A 27,665-nucleotide genomic window follows, 5' to 3' on the forward strand; every position below is an offset into this window, starting at 1 on the left:
CAATATCTGCCCAGACGCTCACCCTCTGCCCAGACATCACTGCAACCTGCAGCCATTTCCACTCGGTCATCTGACTCTTGGTTTAACCAAATTCTGTTTTGGAATCGGATGGCCACGGCAAGCAATCTTCCTTAGCCCCTCGGCTGCAGCGGGGGCCGCCACAGCTCCTGGGCCCCACTGGGCAGGTGGTTCGCTCACAGGGCTGCGCCGTCCAGTAGGGGCTCACGGAGCTGCGGGTTCGGCTAAAGGCTGCACCAGGCTTTCCTTCGTGCCCTCACTTCCTCTACCCCCGTGAGCTAAAAAGCCTTGTTCCATTCAGAAAACATTTTCACTTACCGGGCAATCGGCACAAGGGGGATTTGGGAAGGCAGTTAGTGAAAGTTGCTTTAGCCTTCTGGTACTTACCCTGACCCTTTCTTAAGTTAAAAAAATAATTTAAACAACCCGCATTCCTGGATTGAGACTCCCGCTGATCAAAAATGAGAGGCTGCGGGGAAGGCTGCAACCACTTTGAAGTTTGTGCCCCCGGGTCCCGGCCACACTCAGCTGTTGCAGGGAGGACCACAAAGGCCCCTTGGTCGGCCCCCCAGCTCTAAGCAGCTGCACTGCTGAGCCGGATTTGGGTTGGAGCGCTCTCACCGCCAAGCCCCTTAGGAGTTTGTTAGGGTTACCCTGCTCGAACACTCGGTGCTCTGCCCCTTGATAGAGGGTTGAGATCAAAACAGAGTGTTCATATCCATCATGAAGTGAGACACACAGTTCGACCAGAGACCTGGAGTTTGCAAATGATTTTTTTAAATACAGATTTGATCAGAATGGCACACTCCTCTGGAGCAAGGCTTCCCAAACTCAGCTCCAGGCGCCATTACTAACGAACGAACCATGTAAGTTTGGGCAGGTTACTCAACCTTTCTGTTCCTTGGTTCCCTCATCTGTAGGATGGCAGTTGCATTCATTTCCTAGTACCACAAACCAGGCGGCTTCCAACAACAGAAATCTATTATCTCACGATTCTGGAGGCTGGAGGTCTGAAATCAAGGTGTCCGTGGGGCTGTGCTCCCTCTGAGACCCTGGGTAGGATTCTTCCTAGTTTCTGCTGGTGGCCGGCAAACTTTGGCATCCTGGGCTCATAGCTACCTAATTCCAGTGCCTGGCTCTGGCACCGCAGGGCTATCTTCGATCATCTTTCCTCTGTGCATGTTTGTCAGGTTCCAAATTTTCTCTTTTTATAAGGACACCAATCATATTGGATTAGGGCCCACACTAATGAATTCACTTTAACTTGATTTCCTCTGTAAAGACCCTCTTTCCAAATAAGGTCACATTCTGAGGTACAGGGGTTAGAACTTCAACTTTCTGGGCAGGGGGGTGGGGTGGGGGGACACAATTCACCCCATAACAGTGACAACAACAGCACCTATCTAATAAGGGTCTCTGTGACAGTTAAATTATTATATATATGTTGTATTTACAACATCTGTGCCTGGCACAAAACTCAGTATATTTGAAATATTCTTTAAAATAATAACTTGCTATTGCTTTGATAGGCTCTCTGATTGAGGAAAGGAAGGGATAGAATTATAGCTAGCCTTCAGGGGATATCACCTGGCTGCACATACTTAACCTGGAGCCACAGTGACCATGAGCTATTGCTACCGGAGAATCGTTGGGGATGGATAAACATAAGAGGGCCCATGAAGACAGGTCATAAGCAGGGCATCATCTCTTAGGTCTCTCAATGTGGAGTAGAAATGTTAAAACCGGTGTGTTAGTATAGTCATAGCTCTTAACACAGGCCCTGGAACTGGGTGGCCTGAGTTTGATTCCAGGGTCTATAGTTTATTAGCTTCGTGACCCTAGGCAAAGTCCTTGATTTCTCTAAATCTGTCCCTCACCTGCAAACTGAGAATACAACTGTGACTTGCTATGTGAAATTCCTGATAATTCATGCCATGTCCTTCGCACAGTGAAGGGGCAGCTTTGAGGGCTCCATGGGCACAGCTATCATTATATATTTTTTTAATTTGTAAATAACAACATATTGAACCCACGGTTCAAAGATCAAAAAATATAACAAGGTATACATTGAGAAGTCTTGATTTCCCCACCCATAACTTTTCATGAGATTTACGTTTTTACATATAAAGTACTTAGAATCCTACCCCTCTTGCCCTACCCTATTCCCAGAGGCAGCCACCTTCATTAGCTTTCTGTGCATCCTTCCAGAATGTTTTAGTGCAGATTAAAGCATAGAGTCATATGTAATCTTATACTTCCCCTTTCTTTTACATACTATCTTGTACTTTGTTTTTTCCTTTTTTCTTTACAATATATCCTGGAAACCTTGCTGCATCAGTTTAGAAGAAACTTCCTAATTCTCCTCACAACTGATTAATGTCCCATTGTGTGGATAGGCAGTCCAGTTAATCTATCTTTGATTGATGAAAACTTAGGTTGTTTCCAACCTTTTGTACTATAAACAATGTTGCAATGGATATTTTTAGTCCTATATCATTTTGCAAGTAGATAGTTATACCTGAGGACTAATTCCCAGAAATGATGTAAAGGAGTCAAAAGGAAATCACCTTTGTCACTTTGCTAAAATGGTCCCGTGGCCCCAGGAGGTTTGTACCACTTTGCACTTTGCCCAGCAGAGTGTGAGTGTGCTTATTTAACCCACAGCCTTGCCAACAGCTCTGGGCCAACTTTTTGGTATTTGCCAGTCTCATAGGTAAAAAAATGGTATCTTCAAATAGTTTTAATTTCCCTCTCTCTCTTTTTATTATTTTTTAATTGAAGTATAATTGATATACAACATCCTATTAGTTTCAGGTGTACATCATGATGATTCAATGTTTTTATGCATTATGAAATGATTCCCACAATAATGCTGCATATCTTTTTATCTGTTTAAAGGCCATGTGTATGTTTTCCTTTGTGACAGTCCATGTCCTTTACTCTTTTTCCCGTTGAGCTTCTTGTCTTTCTCTTATGGATTTCTATAACCACTTTATAAACTAGTCCTTTGTCTCTGGTATGAATTACAAACATCTCCCCCAATCTGTCATTCATCTTTTGAATGTATAGGTGGTGTGGTTTTGGTGTAGTTATAATTTTCATATTTATCTCAGTCTTCATTTTTCAAATAGCTAAGAAGGAGCACTAAACTGGGAGTTAGAAGTCCCAAGAGTGGCTAGGTAGGTGGCCCTTGGAGAGAAACTGCCTGGGTTTGAATCCCAACCTGGCCACCAAGTGCCCTCTGCTGTGTAACCTGAGGAAAATTACTCACCATCTCTGTGGCTCAGTTCATTATCTTTAAAGTGTGATAATAGGGGCGCCTGGGTGGCTCAGTTGGTTAAGCGACTGCCTTCGGCTCAGGTCATGATCCTGGAGTCCCAGGATTGAGTCCCGCATCGGGCTCCCTGCTCGGCAGGGAGTCTGCTTCTCCCTCTGACCCTCCTCCCTCTCGTGCTCTCTGTCTCTCATTCTCTCTCTCTCAAATAAATAAATAAAATCTTGAAAAAAAATGATTAAAGTGTGATAATACTAGTCATAGATATCTCATAGAGCTGATGTAAAAATTAAGTAAGGTTATAAGAATAAAGGCTTCGAAGAGTTCCTGATGTAGACTAAACACTCCCAAATGTTAGCAATTATCATTCCATTTATTTGAGTTAAATTTATCTCAACAATCTGGGAAAGTACCCAAACATCTGTTAATGGAAAAGCTAGGCTTAATTATTAAATTGAATATATCCAACATGTCAGTTTTCCCTCCTTCTCTGGTGGTATACACCTGTGTTTTTAATATTCACATTCAATACAAGTTAACAGATAATTTATTTGTCAACTACTATTGGACATGGATGGTCATTTGTTTATTCATCCAGGTAGTACAGCAAATATTTATTGAGTTTGCAACACGGGCCAGACATTGCATCAAGAACTGCAGCTTAATACTGAACGTGTTACACGGGTCTCTGCCCTCACTGGGCTTACAGTCTACTAAGGAGTATAAACAACGGGGCCAGTGGCGCAATGGATAACGCGTCTGACTACGAATCAGAAGATTCTAGGAATATAAACAAATATACAGCGACTGAAACTCAGCCAATGTCTCCGAGTGAAGCCCATGATGCTAAGGGAGATATGTTCCTGTGACTGTCACCATTCCACTCGTGCACTGGCTTCCTCTGTTCCAGCTCTTCAAGGACTTTGCTCCTGTAACTCTGCCCCTCCCTCCTGCATCACCAATAGCTCCCTTTGTATCCAATCATTCCCATCAGCCTACAGACATGTTGTAACATTTCCGTTAAATGTTGGCTCATCCTCAGCCTTACTCCAGACACACACTCACATCTAGCCTCATGGAGCGACATAGCACTTAACATTCTGACAACTCTCAATTTTATATCTATGGTGCACCCTGCTTCCCTGAACACAATGTCTAATTACTTAAGTCAGCAGCTCTTGAAAATCTAACAGGCATCCCAAACTTAACATGTCCAAAACATACCCATTGATTTCTCTACCGACCTCACCCAACCTACACCACTACTCACAGAGTTACTCAGGTAATAACTGGGGAATCACAGGTGACTTCTCTATTTGCATCCTTCCCACGGGCAATCTAACGGCACGTCTGGTGGTATTATCTTTAAAATATATCCCAAATCTGCCCACTGCCTGCTATCTCCACTGTGACTATTCTAGCCGAAATCACTATCATTTCTGGCCTGTATCCATCCTGCCCACACCCCACTAATCAGTTTTCCATCTAACAACGAGAGACATTTTTAAATCTTTTGAAAACATAACTCTGGGTGTTACTCCTGTTCTCATACTCCTCTAAGAATTTCCATCAAGCTCAGAATCAAATCCAAACTCCTCACCACAGCCTACAAAGAAGGAGCTGCACCCTACCTGTTTATCCAGGCATGTCTGCCACCCTCTTTTTGCTCACTCTGCTCTGTCACTGTACTTCTGTGCCTCCGACATACTGTCTCAGGGCCTTTGCACTTACTTTCCCCTAGTATAGAACACTTGTTTTCCAGATACTCACATAGCTTCTCTCTGAATTCATCCAAGTATCTCATCAAGTATCACCTTCTGTTCTGGTCACTTTTGCTATGTAACAAACCATCCCAAGACAGTAGCTTAAAACAATACCAATTATTTTACTGATTCATGAGTCCAAGGGTTGACTGGGCTCAGTGAAGGTGTTCCCATGGGTCTCCCACATGGATGTAGTCAGATGGTGGCTGAGCCCGGGATTCTTATCATGGCTTCTTCACTCGTGCCTGTCATTTGCGCTGGGAAGACCCAAACTGCTAGGGGCTGGAACAATTGATTTTCCTTGAGAATCTGTCTCTCTATCTCTCTCTTTCTCTCTGTCCTCCATGTGGTAGACTCAGGGTAGTCAGTTTCATACATAGTGGGAAAAGGCTCGCAGAGCACATGTCTTGAGATAAGCCAGCAGAATTTGCATGGCCTTCTCGAACCTTAGGCTTTAAGTGATCCGGGCTCACTTCTACTGCATTCTACTCATCAAGGTGTTAAGAAAGACACTAACGGCTTCAGGTGGAGGGCACATAGACCCCGTCTTTGATGGGAAGAATGACCAAAAAAATTGTGAACACATTTTTACATCACCACACCTCCTCTGTGAGGGTTCTTTGACTACCCCATATAAGAAAGCTCCTTCCCCTACCCCAGCCCTAGAGCCCTCTCTATCCTCTTATCCTGCTTTATTTTCCTTTACAGTTCATATGTCTTCACTGATCTTGCATGTTATAGTTGCTGGATACTCGTTTATTGTGTATCTCACCCACTAGAATGTAGGCTCCATGGTGGTAAGGACATTGTTTTGTAGCCCCAGCCACTAGAAGCATTCCTGACACAGAGCAGGCCCTCCATAAAGGTCGTTGAATATTGCCTCATTGGGAGCACATGAAAGAAGCTCCTAAATAATACTTGGAAAATCAGGAAAGGTCCTGAAAAAAATGAGTGTTGGACACTGCTGTTATATTATCTTTTCGTCTTGATGAATTGCATGAACTAAGCCAACTGGCAGATCTGTGGGTTAAGAATGCAGTCCTAATTAGCTTATATTTCTCCACTCACAGGAGCCACATTGTCTTATTTATTGACAAAAAGATTCCTTCCTATGGCAGGTGTTTTTTCGCCTGGGTCTGCCACAATGTGTCCTGGAGAGTGAGCTGCTCCTGAGGTTTCCTTTTACTAAAGCTGGAAGCTTGTCATGGCCGGGAGATGGAAGCAGGCATACATCAAGGGCCCTTCATTTAATGCATTCCTGGCCCAGAGTTAGACCTCCTGTTGTGTTGATATACATCACTTTGATCTGGGAAGTGACTTTCAAGCTGAGATTGAAACACTTAGAGATACGTTTTACTTGATAAACACATTTCATCTAGGAATCCAGAAAGTGCTTTACAAATACTTCTCCACTCAGCCTAATAACTCAGCAGGGTGAACGGCAGGTGGTAAGCATGGTGCATACACAGTCTTTGAGCCACAAAACATTATCTGCCTAGTGAGTCAGAGGAGCTCAGGAAGGAGCAGTGGGCTCAGAAGGAGCTATCCAAGATCACTTATCTTCTTTCTTAATATTTATGTAGTACATTCATTTCAGTTACACATTCCTTTTGCATAATCTACTATTTCCTCCTGATAATTCCCCAGAGTCCTGCTTATTTTGCCTCCAAGTAACCAGGTATCTGGTGCAATGAAGAGAAAACAGCCAGATGCTCACACTTTTCAGTTTATTTTTGCCTAATTTGACATCATTTAGGTTTAAGCTTAAAATAGATCCAGGCAAGAACCAAGTTGTCCAACTGATGTACTTTACCTAGAATGGCTCTATTAAGAAAGAAGGAAAGAAAGAAAGAAGAAAGAAAGAAAGAAAGAAGAAAGAAAGAAAGAAAGAAAGAAAGAAAGAAAGAAAGAAAGAAAGAAAGGAGGGAAGAAGGAAGGAAGGAAAGGAAGAGAGAAAGCAAGGAAGAAAGAAAATTTTTGTTAACTTACTGTATTTCAAAATGTCTAAAAAGTCATAAGACTATTATATCCAAAAAGTGTTGACTATGACCTTTTAGGATTTGATTGGTGATGGGAAAGGGAGGCAGCATAGGGAACAGGGCAAAATTGCAGTGAACTAGGAGTGGAGAGAAGTAGATTCCGAATCCAGTTTTGCCACTAACTGTCCAACTTTGGATAAGTAGTGTAGTTCTGGTTTTAGTTTCTCATCTGTAAAAGAGAACTAATAACGCCTACAAAATGAAGTCTCAGTGGTAGAATAAAAGATTAATGAGAAAATGAGATTTGAAAATTGTCTAGTAAAACTAGTAGACAAATAGAAGAAACTGCTTAATTAAAAAAAATTTATTGAATGTTGTGAGCTGAATTGTGTCCCCTCCCCCCATTCATATGTTGAAGTCCTAACCCCCAATATCTCAGAATATGACTGTATTTGGAGGTAGGGTCTTTAAAGAGGCAATTAAGTTAATATGGGGTCATTATGGTGGGCTCTGACCCAATACGACTTATAAGAAGAGTCCTTATAAGAAGAGTAAATTTGTACAGAGCTGTAGAGAGGAAAGATCATCTGAAGATGGCCATCTACAAGCCAAGGAGAGAAGCCTCACAAGAAACCAACCCTGCAGACACCTTGATCTCAGACTTCAAGCCTTCAGAACTATGAGAAGATAAATTTCTGTTGTTTCAGCCACATGGTCTGTGGGATCTGGTTATGACAGAACTAGTAAGCCAACAAATACACTGCGCCTGATATCTAGAGGGCTGTAAGTCTCACTCCCAGGGCAAAGATGTGATAGAGGACTTTCCTAGAGGGTCATTCCAGGGATGAATCCAAATCGTGGTCTAGGAGGGCAATAAAAGATCAACGCCAGAGCTCTCTACTAAGTCCAGAGTGTGAGTCAAATCTGTAAAAAAGAAAAGGAGTCCTTTAGTTAGAAGCTGACAAAGAAGGGAATCAGTGTGTACATAATTAATGCGGTGTTATTATTTATGTAAAGGATGTTAGAGAACAGTGTATGGGCGATGCCAATATCTTCGGAGCAGGATCCCGGTCCTTGTGTGTGAAAAAGATGAACAGCCTTTCTCATCAGCCCCCATCACTGGCTGGGTTCTAGGCTTGCCCACTCCTCACTCTGGAGTGTTTACAGTGGATTTTACCTTCCATCATGATCCTTCATTCCGTACTTCACCCTCTGAACTAGTTATTCACTGAAGCTGTTCTCAGTGGCAGGTGGGAAGGATAAAAGTATCATGTCACTGATCTATAGGGTGAATTTTTTAGAACCAAGGGAGTAATCTCTTTGGGGGAGATGCTAAAACAAAATGCTAACCTGACCATCTAAGTAAGTGATAAATACAAAAAAGATAGACAGGAGCAGATAATCCAGTTGAAGGCAACAGGACTAATACTGGAGAAACAAAGATATTGAAAAGATCCATAGAGACATTAATAAATAGAGCCTAGAGTAATTCCCAACATTAATGATAAACCAGCTCAGTGATATTTTCAAGTTAGTGGTAGCTTCATGTTTGAGCTATATTGATATAATGAGCACCCCCAACCTACTCGAACTGTACCCTTTCAGATTTCATGAATATGCTCTGATGCGGTGTTTCTCAACAGTGCATGAACATGAGAATCACTTGGGGTACTTTTTAAAAACATTTGGTGCCTGGAGCCCATCCTCAGAAAGCCTGATTTAATTGTTTTGGAGTGACAATCACAATCATACAAATTCCTATTTTTAATATCTGAGGATTATGACATGCAGTGTATGGAGACCCACTGCTATAGATCATAAAGGCGCATCTGCCGTTGCCTCTTGATGAGGCCCAATAGTTCCAGAGGAGATCTTAGTTTTATGGAAAAGCTCTAGCAGAGAATTTCTCAGCCCTGTAGTTTCAGATTCACGCTAATACTCAGGCTTCCAGGAAAGCAGGTTCACCAAAGAGTTTTGGCAGCCTTTTTAATATAGGTGTAACCTGTCCTTTTAAAAGATGGATGCTTATCAGACCCTCTGATTTTCTGGATGGTGTAGGATGTCTCCAGTCTTAAAGTCTGCCTTATTGACAGACAAATCATGCACAAGTAGAATGTGGGTGGTTCACTAGGAGATTGTAGCCTAGAGAAATATAGACCTAGATCTGCCCAAGAAAACATGATCAAGAACTTCCTGCCCCTTCTTGCACGTAGTTATTCATTTGTGTTCAGAAAACATTTACTGAGCACCTACTATGTTCCAAGAACTTGATATGCAAGCTGCACAGGTTTAGAAGTGTCCCAGATCACTGATGTTGTTATTTAGAATATAAGCTCTTTTAGTTTGGGGATCATAGTTTTTGCTTTATTTTGTTTTGTTGTTTTGCACACCATTATATCCCAGGTGCTGGCTACAGGAGCGGCTGGGCTGGCTGGCTTACATTTGCAAGAGAACCAGGCAACTGGAGGCTTTTTCAGACTCTGGGGGACACAAAGTGAAACAAGGTCTCTAGCCTCACTGAGTTCAGAAGGTAGTGGGAAATCTAAGACTAATCAATGTAAAACAGGCAGCAGGATGACTTGCCCGTTTTTCTCATCACCATTACTATCTTTTGGTTAGGTCGAAAGTTAAGTCACAAAGCAGTACGAGAATTCAACAAGAAGACCAGATGAAAACACAGAGCAGCATACGATCAAATGCCAAATGAGAGATCTAGTAAAAGGATTAGTCCTTTGATTTGCGAGGCACCTGGATGGTTCAGTTGGTTAAGCGTCTGCTCAGGTCGTGATCCCAGAGTCCTGGGATCGAGCCCCGAACTGGTCTCCCTGCTCAGGAGGGAGCCTGTTTCTCCCTCTCTCCCCTGCTTGTGCTCTATCTCTTGCTTTCTCTCTCAAATAAATAAATAAAATCTTAAAAAAAAAAAAAAAAGGATAAGTCCTTTGATTTGGAAGGCAGAAAAGTAGTAAATAAATCAGACTGGCTCGGGAAGACTTTGTGGACACAGACACTCATCATGCCATGAAGTTGACGCATTCTGTTATCTTAGTTATGGCCCACAGATAATACAAGAGAACGAGAAGCCATTTCCCATCGACTGCAGAATGAGCTCTTGGAGCGAATGGTCAGAATGTGACCCTTGCCTCAAACAAATGGTAAGTGTTCATTGTCATTCCCCACCCATGACCCCAAATGGAAACTGTGTTCCCAGCATCTCCAGGAAAAGGACTAGGAGGCAGGGAGCCTCCAGCTGAGTTCCAAACTAAGAAGGAAAGATAAATATCTACGTGAATGAGGCTCGATTTGCCTGGAAATCTCAGCGTGGCACACAATGGTAAATGCGTGCCACGAGGACCCGGATGCTATAGGAGAGACGGCCAACCCTGGCATGCAGGGTGTTACTTTAACATTAGTGACTGCTTTTAGGGCTTCCATCTTTTTTTTTTTTATTATGTTATGTTAATCACCATACAGTACATCATTAGTTTTTTATGTAGTGTTCCATGATTCATTGTTTGCATATAACACCCAGTGCTAGGGCTTCCATCTTAAAACCATCGACTCAACTGGGTCTGGAGGACTACAGTGTTGTGGATGCAGTTTTAGATCATTATCCCTTTTGGCCATAGAAATTCTAATATTTCCAGCTGGTTTTACACAGTTCCGCTCAAGGAGCATTGAGATCTTTGGACAATACAACGGGCAGAAGTGCATAGACGCTGTGGGAGACAGACGACAGTGTGAGCCCACTGAGGCCTGTGCAGACATGGAGGAGGACTGTGGCAATTACTTTAAATGCGATACAGGTAATCCCTGCATCCCCCTTGCTCACCACAGAGCGAAAAGAATGAAGCCTGCTTTTACACGCTCGTGTTTCCAAGTGCGAAAGGGGCCGGTCAAAGGGCTGTCTGTAAATGCTGCACAGCACACCCCTCCGTGGGGCAGGTGCAGCCTCAGAGACAATGATTCCTGGTTTCCACAAGTTAGTTAATAAACAAGGCATCTTTAGATTTACCGTAAAAAAAAAAAAAGAATTCAGAAATAACTGTAAAGGGTGCTTCTGAGAATTCAAGTGTGTGCCTGTTCCCTCCCCTCTATCATTAAAGTCCATTTGCTAACTTCAGGAAGAGAAAGGAAATCTGTCGTTAGACACGCAGTGTCTTTCTTGATTTTGATTGCAGGCAGGTGCATCAAAAGGGGGCTTCTGTGTAACGGTGACAATGACTGCGGAGACTTTTCAGATGAGGTTGATTGTGAAGGTGATCTCCGTTCCCCTTGCCGTGAGAGGATCGTGGAAGAATCTGAGCTGGCTCGGACAGCAGGCTATGGGTCCGTATTTGGCTTAAATGTTTCTAAATGAAGATGGGTGGAAGGGGCACCTCAGTCTTGCCTGCCGCGCTAGGGTGGTGGAGGGTCTGCGAGGGCGGGGGGTGGGGGTGGGGAGCAGCTCCCAGGTCTGCCTTCTGCTTGAAACATGCTTGAGCTTAAAAGAAGGTAAGTGTGACATGAGTATCTCGAGATCATTTGGACGAAGCGCCTGGTCTCAGGAGGGGGTCTGTAGAATTTGGAGGATAGGTGATTTTCTCCGAGTCCATCAGGAGATGACACACCTCGGTTATGAACCTCAGGAAGGCCACAACAATGTTCAAGTGACATGTTACCACTTGACATTGAGTTGCCAGTGGTAGGTCTGGCCATTCAAATATTTGAATTGTCAGTAAGGCTGGTCTTCCCTGGGAACTTGTCCTGGATCTACGCCAGGTTATCAGTTCTCAGGAGGTAGAGCATTGTAGAGTCAACCCGAGAGGAAAGGGCAGAAGAAGCAGTTCTGATGTGGATGGTGATGGTGTTGAGACTCTGGTTCTCATTACAAAGTGAAGTTTCACCCACTTTCTGTACAAAACATAGGGGCTCTGGCCAGCTAAGCTCGGATGAGAGGTCTTGGACAGTTTAGAACTCAGAGTGTCACAGAATAAAGACCATCACCCAGAGATCTGCGCTCTGGGAATTAGGAAAATGACGTAGGCCCGAGGTGCTGTTCTGTTCTGTTCCATATGGTCAGAGAAGATTCCAGGGATATCCATGACATAGTTTCCATTTGTTGTTCTGAGCTGTTTTCAGCAAAGGTACTTTGGGTAAATTTCTTGGCAAATTGTACTCAAAAGAGACACAGCTTTTCCCAAGTCCACTGGTCTATTGACAGAGATGGCATGTGGCTCTGTTTCACTGCCTGTCATGCGATGTGTCTTATCAACCTCGTGATCTCAGTGCCTGGTTCATCATAGGTGCTCCATAAACCCTGGGTGGGGGGGGGAGTAGACAAATAGGTGAATCAGTCAATCAGTTCATGAGTTAATGAAAATAAGTGCTTCTAAAATACTGTCAGTTGGCATCAGGTAAGATTGAAACTGGGTCCCTAGAAATAAATTCAGGTTCAGGACTTAAGTCCTGGGAATGGGGATAAGGAGAGGAAAGAAGATGGGGATGATGGTAAAAGCAAAGCTAATAGAGGGACTAAGGTACTGGTTCCCAACCAGGGGTGATTTTTTTCCCCAGAGGACATTTAGCAATGCCTGGAAACTCTTCTAGGGGGGTCACAACTGTGGGGGATGGGATGGAGGACTCAGGGGGTGAGGTAACACGGCTACCTCCAGTGGGTAGAGGCCCTGGATGGTGCCAAACATCCTGCAGTGCACAGAGCAGCCAGACCCACAGCGTCAGTGGTGCTCTGGCTGAGTAACCCTACACCAGGATAGGGGGCAGTTCCTAAGATAAGGCCTCTGGATCGAGGTTGGCTATAAATGGAGATGTCTTCTCTCTCTAAGCCAGATGGAACTTGAACTTTTGAATCTCAATAAAGAGAAAAGTCCAGGGTACCAAGAGTCAGGCACCAGATAAAACATTTCATACACCCTTTATTCACTTTATAAAATCTTGTCCTAGCAACATCCAAGTATTGCCCACGAACTAAGGGTCTTTGGCCCTTAGCCTAAAGGTAGGAGTCTTGAATCCAGTGTACAGTCTTTGTCTCCAAACACAGGAGGTTCTTTTAATAATTGTCAGTAAATGGTATGGAGGTTGTCAGAAACCTTAGAACCAGATCACTGCATGCTCCAATGAGTTCTGACTCATCCTGCTGCTTTCCTTAGGGAGACACTGTGAGTCTGTGGTGAAAGTCCATTATGACTTTGTTTTTGCTTTATTTGGGATCCGAGAAACAGTTTTCTCCTTAATCTAAACAGATGGGCTTGAAGCAGGGCATTGCATATATTATGTATTTTCGCTCAATGCAAATTTGCACCTTGTGAAAGGATACAGAAATTTTAGCCCTCTCAGTTGAAAAATAATCATTCACAATCTATTCATTTTCTTTGTTTAGAGAAAAAAAATTATTATATAACATTTGCTAGAAAGTTTCATAATGAGGCATCCTAGAGAGCTGGCTAAATATATCATGCTTTGCCACGGTAAGGGCTGGTGACAGGGAATGACACAGGGCTGAGTCTTCAGGACCATGCAAGAGGGTGGGATCCCAGTTATGGGGAAGGTTGGCTGAAGAGGTGAAAAATGAGGTAGGTCCTCATAGAATAAATCTACCAGCATTTTTTATTAAATTCCCATTACCATGAACAATTACCTATAACTAGTCTTCCTAAAGCCTATTATTCTCCAACAGCTTTCATTTGCATAATACTTTGAACTTTCTTTTCTACATTTTTTTCTCTATAGAGTTTTCATAATAATCCTGAGGTTGTCAGGGGAGGTATTACATTCACTTTACAGAAAAAAGAAAAATGAGAGAAGCAAGTAAGACCATTTTATCTCTTTAGATTCTAGCAGAACTCTTTAGTTTCCAGTGGAACTAAACCCAAGTTTCTCTGACTTTTATAAAACTATGTTTTTTTCACCATGCCACCTTACCTTGGCCTCTCCCCACATGCTCATCTCCACCCACATCATTTTCCCCATCACTGCAAAACCTGTAAATCAACACCCTAGCTTCAAAGCAAAACTAACCAATGATCTCCTTAAGTTGCTATTAATTATCCGAATTTTTGAATTAAGAGTATAGAAGAGTAGAAATCAGTGATTAATATTTAAGAAGAGTTCTCAAAATGGCATGCTTTATTATATTGGTGATATTCCTCAATCCCATGAACATTATGTATTTATTTACCATGCATCACCATTATTCTTCTAAGGGTTTCTGGGATATATTGAATAGAGGTAATAGGAGTAAACACCCTCGTCATAGCAACAGATTTATAAACTGCTTCTACACAATCCAATCTGGAAAATCTCAACAAGTCTTATGAGCAGTCATATACAATCAGACTCTTTCATACATGAAAGTACAAGTACCCACAGTCATTAATTTGTACCTGTTTTTTTCATTTGAAGGACTCCCCCTTAAATTCTTAATGCCAGCAGAATTCCCTTGTATCACAAATATTTCCGCCTCTTGCCTTGTAGGCATTTGAGATTCTCCAGAAGTGTTTAGGGAAATACCCTAACTTGCACTCATTGAAAAAATATAAATCCAAACCAGCTGTAAATGATGTATGGTAATGAATTACTTTTTTATGTGATCTAAGCATAGCACCCCTTCTGTGGAGGGAGCTTTCTTTTCTGGTCACCTGGTAAATGGGAACTGCCTATGGTTCTAGATGCTGGCATGAAAACAGGCATCTCTAGGTGCTGCCAAAATACACATGATTTTTTTATTTCCCAGGCGATGACATTCCATCCATGAGAAGTTTTCATGTTTCTTGGCCGAAAAAAAAAAATTGGCTCATTCTAGACTAGACTGGCTGTCTCTATAGTAGTGGAACCAAGTCAAAAGTTTTGAAACATTTCTTCCTTAGTTGTGCTTTAGACTGTGGAGCAGTTTCATTGTAACTTTCCAGATGGATCCAGCCAACTAGTCAGTTTGCTGTTCTGTAAAATAAAACCTTCAAAGTGGGGTATGCATACTACTGTGGGGTGCAAAAAGACTTTCTAAGGGGGAGACAGGTAAGTTTTAAGGTAATAGTTTCCTCAACTATTAGTGGCTTAACTAATCTATTGAACCAACAGTAAATCGTTTATTCCATACATACATATTTTTCATAAACTTGAGAAGCTTAACAACCCCGTGGCATCCAAGTTGTGAAGCCCATTCTCCCCTCTGCAGTCCCCTTTTGTAATCACCTAACTTTCACCGTCCAAAAGAAGAGTACCCCCCTCACCCACCTCAATTTTACTCTGTGGTGGGAAAACCAAAAAACATTTCCAAATATTGGTGCTCAGTTGGACTCCAGTGCCTTGTAAGTCAACCCATCTCCAATTCTCTTTGAAAGATATTGTAATCAATTATCAGATAATGGGCTATACAAATAATTTTTAATGAAAGACTAGTCTGTGATCTTTCTTTTTGGCACAAAACTCAGAAGATCAAAGAATCAAGTGACATTGCCATGCCAAAATTCCTTCTATTCTTTTCCACTTATGTACATGAGTAAAGTTTCTCAGGATTTGTGTCTATAAAAATGGAAAGTAAGAATACAGTCGATCCTGAATCTTGTCTTTTTCTAGCAATAAGTAGTATCCATCTATGAAGGCAGGAACTAATCACTTAATTAAAAAAGACGCCCGTTCTTTTCACTGAGACACCTTTCCAAAAAAAAAAAAGAGTTTGTTAACTATTTAAAACATTTTAATATATATACTGCTAATAATTATAACTCAATCCAGAGGAGTTTTTACTTATTTAGACCTGATAGTTAAAGGATACTTAATATTTTTTAAATTTCAGTTAATACCTTTTTGGTACAAAAAAGTATAAAAAAGTGATCCATTAAAACTTCTGAGCTAAAATAACATTACAAGAGGTTAAACTTCTGTGGTGGAAATAGAATAGAAGTATGGATTCAAGAATCAAAAGTGGGTAGGGACATATGGGAAATCTCTGTCTCTTTCACTCATTTTGCAATGAACCTAAAACTGCTCTAAAAAATAAAGTGTCTTTAAAAAGAAATTAGAATAAAAAGGAATATCATAAAATCTCTAGTTGCTAAAGAAAGATAAACATTGCAGCGATTTGATACCCACCATCACTATGGCATTTATATTTCACTGGATTTATTTTAAAAAGAGGCAAAATAACTGTACTTTAAGATGTAAATATTTATAGCCTGCTGAGAAATTATATCCTTTGCAACTACTTAAACTTAAGATGAAAAATCTTAGATGTCACACCAACACTGTGCAGGCAGGCAAAATTTGTCATCATGTTTTCATAGAGTAGACAAGCAGAAAATCTGAAGACTACTACCCGAAACCATGCCATACACATTTCCTCCTCCAGGCTTTTGTGCACACCATTCTTCCTGCCCTCCCATCCCCATCCTGCAGCGCCCAAATCAAATCCTACTTCTTCTAATCTCTATTTATGACCCTGCCATGGGGTTTCTTCCTTTTGGGAACCTGCGCAGCACTTGCCTGTGCTACTTGGCGCACGTGTATTTGACCTTGGACTCTTTTTTGAAATAGGTGGTTATGTGTCCAACTCCATAATTTGAATACAATTTTCATGAGATCAAAGACTGCGTATTAACTCTCTTAATATTACTCACTATTTACTACAAATACTACACTCTGTGTAGATATCATAGTCACCCAAGAGTTAATCATCATTATAACAAAGATTAACGTCATTGTTCCCTGAAAGTGAAGAGGTACAGAGTCTCTGTTAATACAGATTTATGAAGGACAAGTTCACTATAGAACAAAGAAAATGTACTGCAGGGCTTGTTTAAGAAACAAACACAGATAATTTGTTTCCAGTGTTCCATGTCTTTGTATCAAAACCTTAGTCATACCAAAGGGGGGGGCGCGGGGAGGTATTATTCATTTGCTGTAGATGCAGGGATGGGTGAAGAAGTGAAGCTGAAATGTTAACCTACCATGAGGCATTAGATGTTTGAGAAAGTAAACCAGATAATAATGTCTCTTTTTTCTTTCTTACTCAACTAAGCCTAATTTTTGGCCCTATATTAAACTTTAGGGCCATAGCATTTTTCATGAAAGGTTCTCATAGAGCAAAAAATCAGAAGTAGTTAACTATACAGTTAGCTCTGAGAAAGATATTCCTGAATTGGTTCCTTAACTTACCTTCCTTTAAAGTTGAGCTATAATGTCGTTTTCTTTGTAGATTCAACATTTATTAAGAATGTGCCATTTGGAGGCACCTGGGTGGCTCAGTCAGTTAAGCATCTGATTTTGGCTCAGGTCATGATCTCAGGGTCCTGGGATCAAGCCCTGTATCAGGCTCCCCGCTCCGTAGGGAGTCTGCTTGTCCCTCTGCCTATTTCCCCCACTTGAGCTCTCTCTCTCTCAAATAAATAAATAAATAAAATCTTAAAAAAAAAGAATGTGCAGTTTATGTGAAGATGTTGTTTTTAACTAAACCACTGGCAGTAAGATAATCTTTTTTATTTTTTATTTTTCTTTCATTAGCAATGGGTTTTAGAGTAAACCATCTACACCCTTTGACATATTACTCTTGAAACCAACATCTAGATTTATAATCCAGTTCATTGGAGTTTGGGATGTGGTCTAGATCCATGGAAGAATTTCTGCTTTTGTGTCAAACTCAGTTATAGATGTGCAGATCAAACCTCTATTTTGGCCTCCCTGGTCTGGAGCCATATATTCCAGACTAGACAGCAATGACCGTTCTGATTAACAGAAGTGTACTTCACAGAGAAGGAACTGCTCCTTGTTCATACATTGCTTTTAGGTCTACAAATCAAACTTAACTTTTTTAAAGCTAGATAAGATTTCTGTTTCTGAATTAAAGCTTGCCAAATAAAAATATTTTGCTGAGAGGAAAAAGTAGAACTTTTGAGAATGCCTTGTCAGGATGCTGAAATTTTTGTATTTCCCCTTGGAAAGTATAGTAGAAATAATATAAGCCTGGAGGGAATGAGGTTCTTGACAAGCAATGAGACAGCTGGAGGAAAAGGCTTCAGTTTAAAGAGAATGGGGAGAGAAAGAGCCCCAATGTTGATTCATAGATTAAAAATTACATGCATATGTTATACTGCCCCCCCCCCCCCGAGATGCTCTGTTCTCAAATAATTTAAGTAGGGTACTACAGAGTTGGCTCTTAGCTCACTAGGGGAGGTTAGCTAAGAGTTACAGCAGTGGAGTTAAGACTCTAGGAGCCAGATGGTCCCTTGCTCCCTAGTTATTGCATTTCTTTCATTGTGCTCCCAACAATGCCCTAGTTGCCTGGAAGTTTATAAGGCCTTCCTAACGTATGCTTGCTGCCAGAGACATAAAGCAGAAGTGAGCAGACTCTTGCTTCTGTTCCTGATTATATCACGCATATATGGGGTGATGGGGACATGAGCCAAAGCCTTCTCTTTCCCAAGCTACAGAGGACTGCCTTGCATTAGCTCCTGGGATTTCCATATCTGATGCTACTCTGTTCATTTTCAGCATCAACGTCTTAGGGATGGATCCCCTAAGCACACCTTTTGACAATGAGTACTACAATGGACACTGTGACCGCGTTCGGGATGGAAACACCTTGGTCTACTACCGCAGACCCTGGAACGTGGCTTCTCTAGCCTATGAAGTAAGTCTCCTCAGAAGCAAACATATTGCTCAGCTTTAAGCTGAAAAGCCACTTCAATAAATGTAACACTAAATAATGTGAAAAGTTCAGTAGACTAAGAATCTGATGGGCATATAAAATTGACTGAAAGAAGAGGAGGTGTAGCTTCGATCTCTTTAGAAAACATACAGTGGTCTACAGTCAACCCTCAGGAATGGGCACCTAGTAATAGTTTTGGCAAATACTTAGACTCCATTAAAAGAATCATCTAAAAGCCTGATAAAATAAAAATTAAATTAATGCTGATTTAAGTCCTGGGTACACTGCTCATGCTATTTAAGCTCACTTTTTTTTTTTTTAAAGATTTTATTTATTTATTTGAGACAGAGAGAATGAGAGAGACAGAGAGCACATGAGAGGGGGGAGGGTCAGAGGCAGAAGCAGGCTCCCCCCCGAGCAGGGAGCCCGATGTGGGACTCGATCCTGGGACTCCAGGATCATGACCTGAGCCGAAGGCAGTCGCTTAACCAACTGAGCCACCCAGGCGCCCTAAGCTCACTTTTTGCTAGCCTACAAATCAAAACTCTTCTTGACATTGGTTTTTTCCTCAGCATTCCCCTAGGTAAGTCCTGCTTGACTAATGTGAGTGGCTGTTTTCACTCACCTCAAACCCCTCTAGCTCTTGTTAAACCATTTCTTAAAATGATTTTTGCTCTACCCAATGCCTCTCCAAACTTAACCACCTTCCTGAAAGTCACCTAAATTCTCTAGAACCATCCACAAACTGGAACCCTCTGTTTAAAGGATCAATATTTGTCACCATTAGAGAGATTTTTTTGGTCTAAGCAAGATAAAAATAAAGAATAATAATTCACTTATTCTGAATCAGGAGCTACAATAATCTGTTTTTTTTTTTCAATGGTCCCATTGGTGACCCATAAAGTTTACTTTATTCAGTTTTCACAAAGTCCTTTATCACTGTGGTCACTCGCAACGGTTTCCAAAACACATATACTTTTAAATAAATGTAGTTAATATTTCTTTTCTTTTTAATAATGTTGTAAAACAGTCCCTACTCATTGCAGCCTGAAGCGATCCTGCTCTCCCATGAATACTAAATATTTTAAAGTCTGGACTATTTGACTGGCATTTCTTTTACATGTGACCACATTATCCTATTTTTTTTTTTTTTTTTGTACCTGTAAGGCCAGCATAGAATCATTTTGCCACAAATTTCAGGGAACGTGTTGGATTATTGATTTTTCCCCCTCATGCCAGGTTTTTACCCTCTTTAAGCACATTTTTTGAAGGGAAGATGATCATCTTTCTAAAGGTTATTACAAATGTTCCACTTTTTTTTTAATTTTTTAATTTTTTATTAGAGAGAGAGAGAGAGCACAAGCAGGGGGAGTGGCAGGCAGAGGGAGAAGGAGAAGCAGGCTACCCGCTGAGCAGGGAGCCCGATGTGGGGCTCGATCCCAGGACCCTGGGATCATGACCCGAGCTGAAGGCAGACGCTTAACCGTCTGAGCCACCCAGGCGCCCCAAAATGTTCCACTTTCTTAAAAAAGAATACTCCAAAGATAAGGTAACCTTTGTCATTGCTGATGGAAGAAGGGTTGTTGACATCTTACTTTATTTGGTTTTTAGTTCTCAGGTCTGTGTCATACAGTTTTCCTGTCTTCGTCACTGTGACCAGCCTCTTAGCTTCTCTCTAGGGGTAGGAATGGCTGTGAGTGACACAAGATGGTCAGGGCCAGAACCTTGCCCATGACTGATCTTGAAGCTACATTTGGAGAGTAAATACACTGTTTTCTCTATTTACAACCCTGGAAATAGATGGGTTTCTGTAGTCAGTATTTTGGATTTTACAAAGATGATGTGTTGCTTACCCCGTATATTACTTACACCCCCAGGGGAGTTGGGAGCAGCATCTCATAACCAAGCACATTAATATTTCTGTAGCAAAACTAACTGATCTTCACATAAAGTGGGAGAAATGAAGACTCTAGTAAATTTTTATCAGTTCCAATCAGAATAATGCCTCCAAATGGGTGTTGGCATCAAGTTGATAAAAAGCAGACAGGGATTGTGGGCCTGGATGGTGAATTGGTGTCAGCTGAGGAGAAGTGCTGATGGAGTTGGCTGGGGGCTTGCTGAAGTCCCCACATTACTTCCTTAGTGCTCCAGCTGCTGGTGCTCCCCTCACTCTCATCTGTGATGGTCTTGGGAAATAGCCAAATATGTTTCAATTCAATGGAAATCTCTATTTTGACTTCTTAGAAAGAATTTCTTCCTACACCTTCTAATATCCAATGGAATAGTTTGCCTCCTTTTTTGCAGATTTTATTATAGGAACTGAAGGCAAAGAATGCATTTTATACGTCCTTACAGCCTGTTATACTAATACTCTACTCAATATATGTGTATATATGATGCTCAACAAATTTTTATTGGATGAATTAATTTTTAAAATCCTGTCTTAGTTACTCATCAACAGTAATTTACTGTCTTTTATGTTTTGAAAGAATTCTACCGAACTATCAGTGTATGAGGAATATTTCGTACTAATGACATCTGACTCTGACACATTCACCCTCCCTCAGTGCCTCTTCTCTCAAGAGTGGCTCTGGTTCTCTGACTCCCCAGGACATAGTACATAGGTTGGAATCCCAGCTCCACTCCTAAGCAGCAGTGAGATCTCGGGTAAATTATTCTTCCTCATCCTTCCTCAGTTCCCTCATCTGTAAAATAGAAATACCGATGCCTATCTCGTAAAGATAAATGAGTCTAAAACACCCGGGAAGTTATCGGCACATAGCAAACGCTCAATAAATATTTGCTATCATTCTTTTTTTAAAGAATATAATTAGTAAAAGACTTTGCTACGATTCAATGCATAATTAGCATTCATATTACAGGTCAAGGTCTACTGGCTATTTAATAAATCAGAAGTAATACTGAACCTCTGAAGCCTGCAATTATGGGGAAGAAAACAGGGATGGTGTCATGTACAAATCAGTTCCTTTTCCCTTGTCTTTCTTTGGTCCTCTCCACTTTTGTTCTGGAAAGTAACAATTGGTAAATCAGGTTTCAGGTTTTATTACCATTTTCTTTAAACCTGGGTCACCATGAATATGTAAGATTTAAGAGATCAACAAAGAATTGTAAAATGCACCTGGATTCTAGTTGTCCTTTCCCCCCAATCCCTCCCAAATCCTGGGTGACTTTTATATCCTGTGGACTCTGCCAGTAACTTTTTGTTGCCTCTTAACCTCTTGTGTCTGTTCTGCCAGAGCCACTCACATCTGGAACCACATCCTTAGCTGTGTTCACCAGAACTGTGCTGCATGTGGATTCCAAACACTGGGGAATCCAACATTTAACCCTTTGCCTCACTGCAACTGGCCCATTTCTTAGCTCTTACTGTCACTTGTGACCACAAACCTACTCTTGGACCCCATCGAGATCCAGTTCTTTGGCACTGGCTTTCCTCCCATTCCATCTTGCTCCTCCGGTTTTCAATTCCTTCCTAGAATCAATCCAGATCCATTTTGACCACTCTTGATAATATTATCAATGCCCTTGACTTCTATTCCTTCTATAATCCAGAAACACTCCAACTTTTGATGAACCCTATTAGTTTTCTGCCCCTCTTGTAAACTTGTACTGCTTAGAGAAATTCATAATGATATAAGAACTCTTGGCATTATACCCTCACCCAGGACCTCCACACAGCTCAGCTGGTCCACACACCTCCCCCCAGGCTGCACTCCTCCCCAGTCCACACAGGGGTGGTTTAAAATTTCCAGCATCCCCCTCAAGCTCCTCATCTGACCGTGTTGGCCTTAAGCTCGGTAGATGGCATTAGCTTCAACTTGACAGAGAATACCAAAGCCTAGAAAAGAATTTTCTAGTTTTTTCTTCAAGGTTGTCCTTGTGTACAAACTTACTTCTCACTCAGTCCACCCTTAACATCCTTCTATTCTGTCTCAGTAGAAAGTGTGTCTTTCCATATGTTGGATTCCATGTCAAGTGCCTTGTTACTTATCTTCTTAAGCCTTCTGTCAACCCCTCTCTCATCTTCCACCCTGCCCTTAATATATAAATAAATACTTCAAGACTCTCATTAAAAAAAAACACAAACACAAGAAGGAAACACCCATCTCCACATACTCTTCTTATCTACATTTGCTGTCTCAATTTTTGCATTTCCCATTAACTCCCTAACTATATTAGTTCACTAGGGCTGCCATAACAAAGTATCACAGACTGGATGGTTCAAACAACAGAAATTTATTTTCTCACAATTTGAAAGGCTACAAGTCTGAGATCAGGTTTCTTCTGAGGCCTCTCTCCTTGGCTTGTAGATGTCATTTTTCCTGTATCTCCCCAGCCTCTTCCTTCTGTTTGAGTTCTAACCTCCTCCTTTTATAAAGGCACCAGTAATATCGGGTTAGAGCCCATTTTAATGACCTCATTTTAATTTAATTAGCTCTCTAATATTTGTATCTCCAAACACAATCACCTTCTGAGGTACATGGGCTTCGGACTTCCACACATGAATTTGGGGGGAGCATAGTACAGCTCACAACGCCAAATCTCTATTACCTTCTTGCACCAACTGCTTTTGCCAAAGTCCATCTTGAAGATTCTTTTGAGCTCCCTTTACTTAGGACAGCCCCTAAATATAGGTCTTACCAGAGTTCCTACTTCATTCACCTTGTTTCACTAGTCTCTGTCTACATATTCTCCTTGGGTTGATTTCATTCCCTCCTGTGGCTTCAATTTTCACCTCTAACCTGATGGCTTACAGATACTCTATTACCAGCCCATGTCTCTCTCCGAACTGGATACCCACATAGCTAGTTGTGTGCAGTCATCACACAGTTAACATATCCAAAGCTGGTATCCACTCTTTTTTTTTTTATTCTTATGTTAATCCCCATACATTACAACATTAGTTTTAGATGAAGTGTTCCATGATTCTTTGTTTGTGCACAACACTCAGTGCTCCATGCAGAATGTGCCCTCCTCAATACCCACCACCAGGCTAACCCATCCTCCCACCCCCTACCCTCTAGAACCCTCAGTTTGTTTTTCAGAGTCCATCGTCTCTCATGGTTCGTCTACCCCTCCGATTTCCCCCGCTTCATTCTTCCCCTCCCGCTACCTTCTTCTTCTTCTTCTTCTTTTTTTTTCTTAACATATATTGCATTATTTGTTTCAGAGGTACAGATCTGAGATTCAACAGTCTTGCAAAATTCACAGCGCTTACCAGAGCACACACCCTCCCCAGTGTCTATCACCCAGTCACCCATCCCTCCCACCCCACCTCCCATTCCAACAACACTCAGTTTGTTTCCTGCGATTAAGAATTCCTCATATCAGTGAGATCATATGATACATGTCTTTCTCTGTTTGACTTATTTCACTCAACATAATACCCTCCAGTTCCATCCACGTCGTTGCAAATGGCAAGATCTCATTCCTTTTGATGGCTGCATAATATTCCATTGAATATATATACCACATCTTCTTTATCCATTCATCTGTCAATGGACATCTTGGCTCTTTCCACAGTTTGGCTATTGTGGACATTGCTGCAATAAACATCGGGGTGCACATAGCCCTTCAGATCCCTACTTTTGTATCTTTGGGGTAAATACCCAGTAGTGCAATTGCTGGATCATATGGTAGCTCTATTTTCAACTTTTTGAAGAACCTCCATACAGTTTTCCAGAGTGGCTGCACCAGCTTGCATTCCCACCAACAGTGTCAGGGAAATCCAAATCAAAACCTCAGTGAGATACCACCTCACACCAGTCAGAATGGCTAAAATTAACAAGTCAGGAAACGACAGCTGATATACACTCTTAACACCCAGTTCCCTGATTCTTACGTTTGATTTCTTCACTTATTTTTTTTAAAGATTTTATTTATTTATTTATTTGAGAGAGAGAGAGAAACAGCATGAGAGGGGAGAGGGTCAGAGGGAGAAGCAGGCTCCCCGCTGAGCCAGGAGCCCGATGTGGGACTCGATCCCAGGACTTCGGGACCATGACCTGAGCCGAAGGCAGTCGCTTAACCAACTGAGCCACCCAGGCGCCCTGATTTCTTCACTTAAATGGATACAATGAAACAATGAAATAATATCTTCCTAATCACCAAATTCAAAATCTGGGAATCATCCTAAAGACTTCCTCTACAGACGCATCTCCCTCAAAGTCTACAGTATCCAATCAATCTCCAAGTTCCATTATTTCACAATGTCTCCTAAATTTGTCTCCTCTTCTCCATTCTCACTGCCATGGCCATGGCCTTAGGCACCTGTCATTTCTCAGCTAGGCTGCTGTGTCTTCTTATCAGCTTAGGACCTCTAGTTTTGCTCAGTTTCAATTCGTTCCACACACATCAGTATGAAGATAAATGATAAATCTGATCTTATCTCTTAGCTGCTTAAATTTAGTGAGTGTTTCCCTGTAGCCAGCAGGATAATAATCAATCTCTGTGATAGGGAGAAAAAGGTCATTCCTAACCTGGCTTTTGATTACCACTCCTCCCTCAGCTTTCTCCTCTGAATTCTCTGTTTTGGTTAGATGCCCCACCTGTAAATTAATGCAATAGCCTCTGCTTCCCTTTCTGTTCTAGCATTTATTTTGTTGCATCATATATACCCTAAGTCAAGTTTCTAGTTATTTTATTTACTGTGGAATCCTGAGAAACTAACCTTGTATTCCTTGCTAAAAAAAAAATGATCACTGAATTAATAAATAAGTGCATGCAGTATATTAACAATCTTTTCTTTACTTCTTAAAATATATAATTATTTATTTTGGGGGGGAGAGCGAGTGGGGGGGAGGGGAAGAGGGAGAGAGAGAATCCCAAGCTGAGTGTGGAGCTCCACGCAGGGCTCAATCTCATGACCCTGAGATCATGACCTGAGCTGAAATCAGAAGTCAGCTGCTCAACCGGTGGTGCCATCCAGGCACCCCAACAGTCTTTTCCTTAAAAGCTCATGCTTCTAACGAAGGCAAGAGCCCATAATCAAGTAAATATTTCATTGGAATTGCCATTAAGATTGACAACAAAACAGAAAACAGAGGCTTAATAAACATTCCAACTGTACTTTCTGCTGCAACTTGAGTCCATTTAGAAGCCCTGGCAGTGTATAGATCAGGTTTATTATGCACCTGCTGATTTGTTTATTGTATATTGATGTTTCCAAGGAACAAAAGACTGGTCTATTTTGAAAGGAACTATGGTCTATGATAAACTAATATGAGTTCAAATTTGGAGTCACAGACAGGAATCAAATAATGAAGGTTCTCATATGCCATATTAAGTAATTTGGACATGATTGTGAGCATGAGAAGGCAGCCACTGAGGACAGCAACATGGTCAGAGTTTCATTTTAAATCTTTGTGTTTTATGGATATAAATTTCAAAAGGACAAGACCAGAGAGGTAACGACAGAAGGAGGCTATTTCATGGTCCAAGAAGGAAATGATGAAAGACTAAACTGTTTATATAATAGTAGAGACTGAAAGGAAGAAAGGGAATCAGTATTTTTTTTTTAAATCTAGCATATTTAAGAACTAAAGAGTTCACTAATGAATTGGCAACAGGGTAGCATATGGTCAATTGGTCAGTTCTGAATTAAGACTCCCTGGGTTTAAATCCTAAGTTCCTCCACTTATCATCCATGGGACATTAGGTAACTTATTTATCTTCCTGAATCTCAGTTTCTTATCATAGAGTGGAGTGGTAATAATACATATTTCATAAGATTTTGAAAAGGTTAAATGTGTTAATAAGTGCAAAGTGACAATTATTTCTCACAATTCTGGAGATGAGAACATCAGAAGTTCTGGAAGTCCGAGATCAGAGTGCTAGTCTGGTTGAGTTAAGGCCCTCTTATGGGCTACAGACTTCTTGCATCCTTATATGGTGGAAGGGGCTAGAGAGTTCTGTGGGGTCACTTTTATGATAGCACTAATCTCATTCATGAAGACTCTTCCCAAAGGCCCCCCTCCTACCATCGAAATGGGCATTAGGATTTTAACATATGGATTTTGTGGAGGGACATAAACATTCAGACCATAGCATTCCCTGTGCAGAACAGTTCCCCACTGTATGCTACGGCTCCAGTCTGTGCTGACTGAAGAGATGGGTGGCTCCTTCTCAGACAAGAGTTACGACCTATTGCAGAGGACCTCTGGGAGGAGTTTCACCACTGAGATTAACAAACCTCCCACTGATACCTGACAATTGTCAAGTTGGCTAAGAATTCTTTTTTTCTTTTTTAATTTTATTATTATGTTCACCATACATCATTAGTTTTTGATGTAGTGCTCCATGATTCATTGTTTGTGCATAACACCCAGTGCTCCATGCAGTATGTGCCCTCCTTAATACTCATCACCAGGCTAACCCATCCCCTCACCCCCCTCCCCTTTAGAACCCTCAGTTTGTTTTTCAGAGTCCATAGTCTTTCATGGTTTATCTCCCCCTCCAATTTCCCCCCCTTCATTCTTCCCCTCCTGCTATCTTCTTCTTATTTTTTTTTAACATATAATGTATTATTTGTTTCAGAGGTACAGGTTTGTGATTCAACAGTCTTTCACACTTCACAGCACTCACCATAGCACATACCCTCCCCAATGTCTATCACCCAGCCACCCCATCCCTCCCACCCCCCACCACTCCAGCAACCCTCAGTTTGTTTCCTGAGATTAAGAATTCCTCATATCAGTGAGGTCATATGATATATGTCTTTCTCTGATTGACTTCTTTCGCTCAGCATAATACCCTCCAGTTCCATCCACGTCATTGCAAATGGCAAGATTTCATTCCTTTTGATGGCTGCATAATATTCCATTGTATATATAAACCATGTCTTCTTTATCCATTCATCTGTTGATGGATATCTTGGCTCTTTCCATAGTTTGTCTATTGTGGACATTGCTGCTATAAACATCGGGGTGCACGTATCCCTTCGGATCCCTCCATTTGTATCTTTGGGGTAAATA

The 27,665-nt window shown here is 41.3% G+C and overlaps 1 protein-coding gene and 1 long non-coding RNA gene across 2 annotated transcripts in view; one reads left to right on the plus strand and one right to left on the minus strand.

The window, feature by feature from the left end:
- Nucleotides 1–27,665, plus strand: part of C9 (complement C9) — a 53,105-nt gene that overhangs the window by 1,251 nt on the left and 24,189 nt on the right. The window contains exons 2-5 of the mRNA XM_045887970.1: nt 10,081–10,186; nt 10,693–10,837; nt 11,213–11,360; nt 18,516–18,654. Of these exons, the coding sequence (XP_045743926.1) occupies nt 10,081–10,186; nt 10,693–10,837; nt 11,213–11,360; nt 18,516–18,654 (538 nt within the window). The remainder of the gene's footprint in view (nt 1–10,080; nt 10,187–10,692; nt 10,838–11,212; nt 11,361–18,515; nt 18,655–27,665) is intronic.
- Nucleotides 10,462–27,665, minus strand: part of LOC135365443 (uncharacterized) — a 66,927-nt gene continuing 49,723 nt past the window's right edge. Inside the window, exon 3 of the long non-coding RNA XR_010413307.1 lies at nt 10,462–12,330. This is a non-coding gene — a long non-coding RNA (uncharacterized LOC135365443). The remainder of the gene's footprint in view (nt 12,331–27,665) is intronic.

The sequence above is a fragment of the Mirounga angustirostris genome, unplaced genomic scaffold (genome assembly GCF_029215605.1).
Source record: "Mirounga angustirostris isolate CCGP_5_RB_7025 unplaced genomic scaffold, mMirAng1.0.hap1 SCAF_7, whole genome shotgun sequence".
Taxonomy (NCBI): Eukaryota; Metazoa; Chordata; class Mammalia; order Carnivora; family Phocidae; genus Mirounga; species Mirounga angustirostris.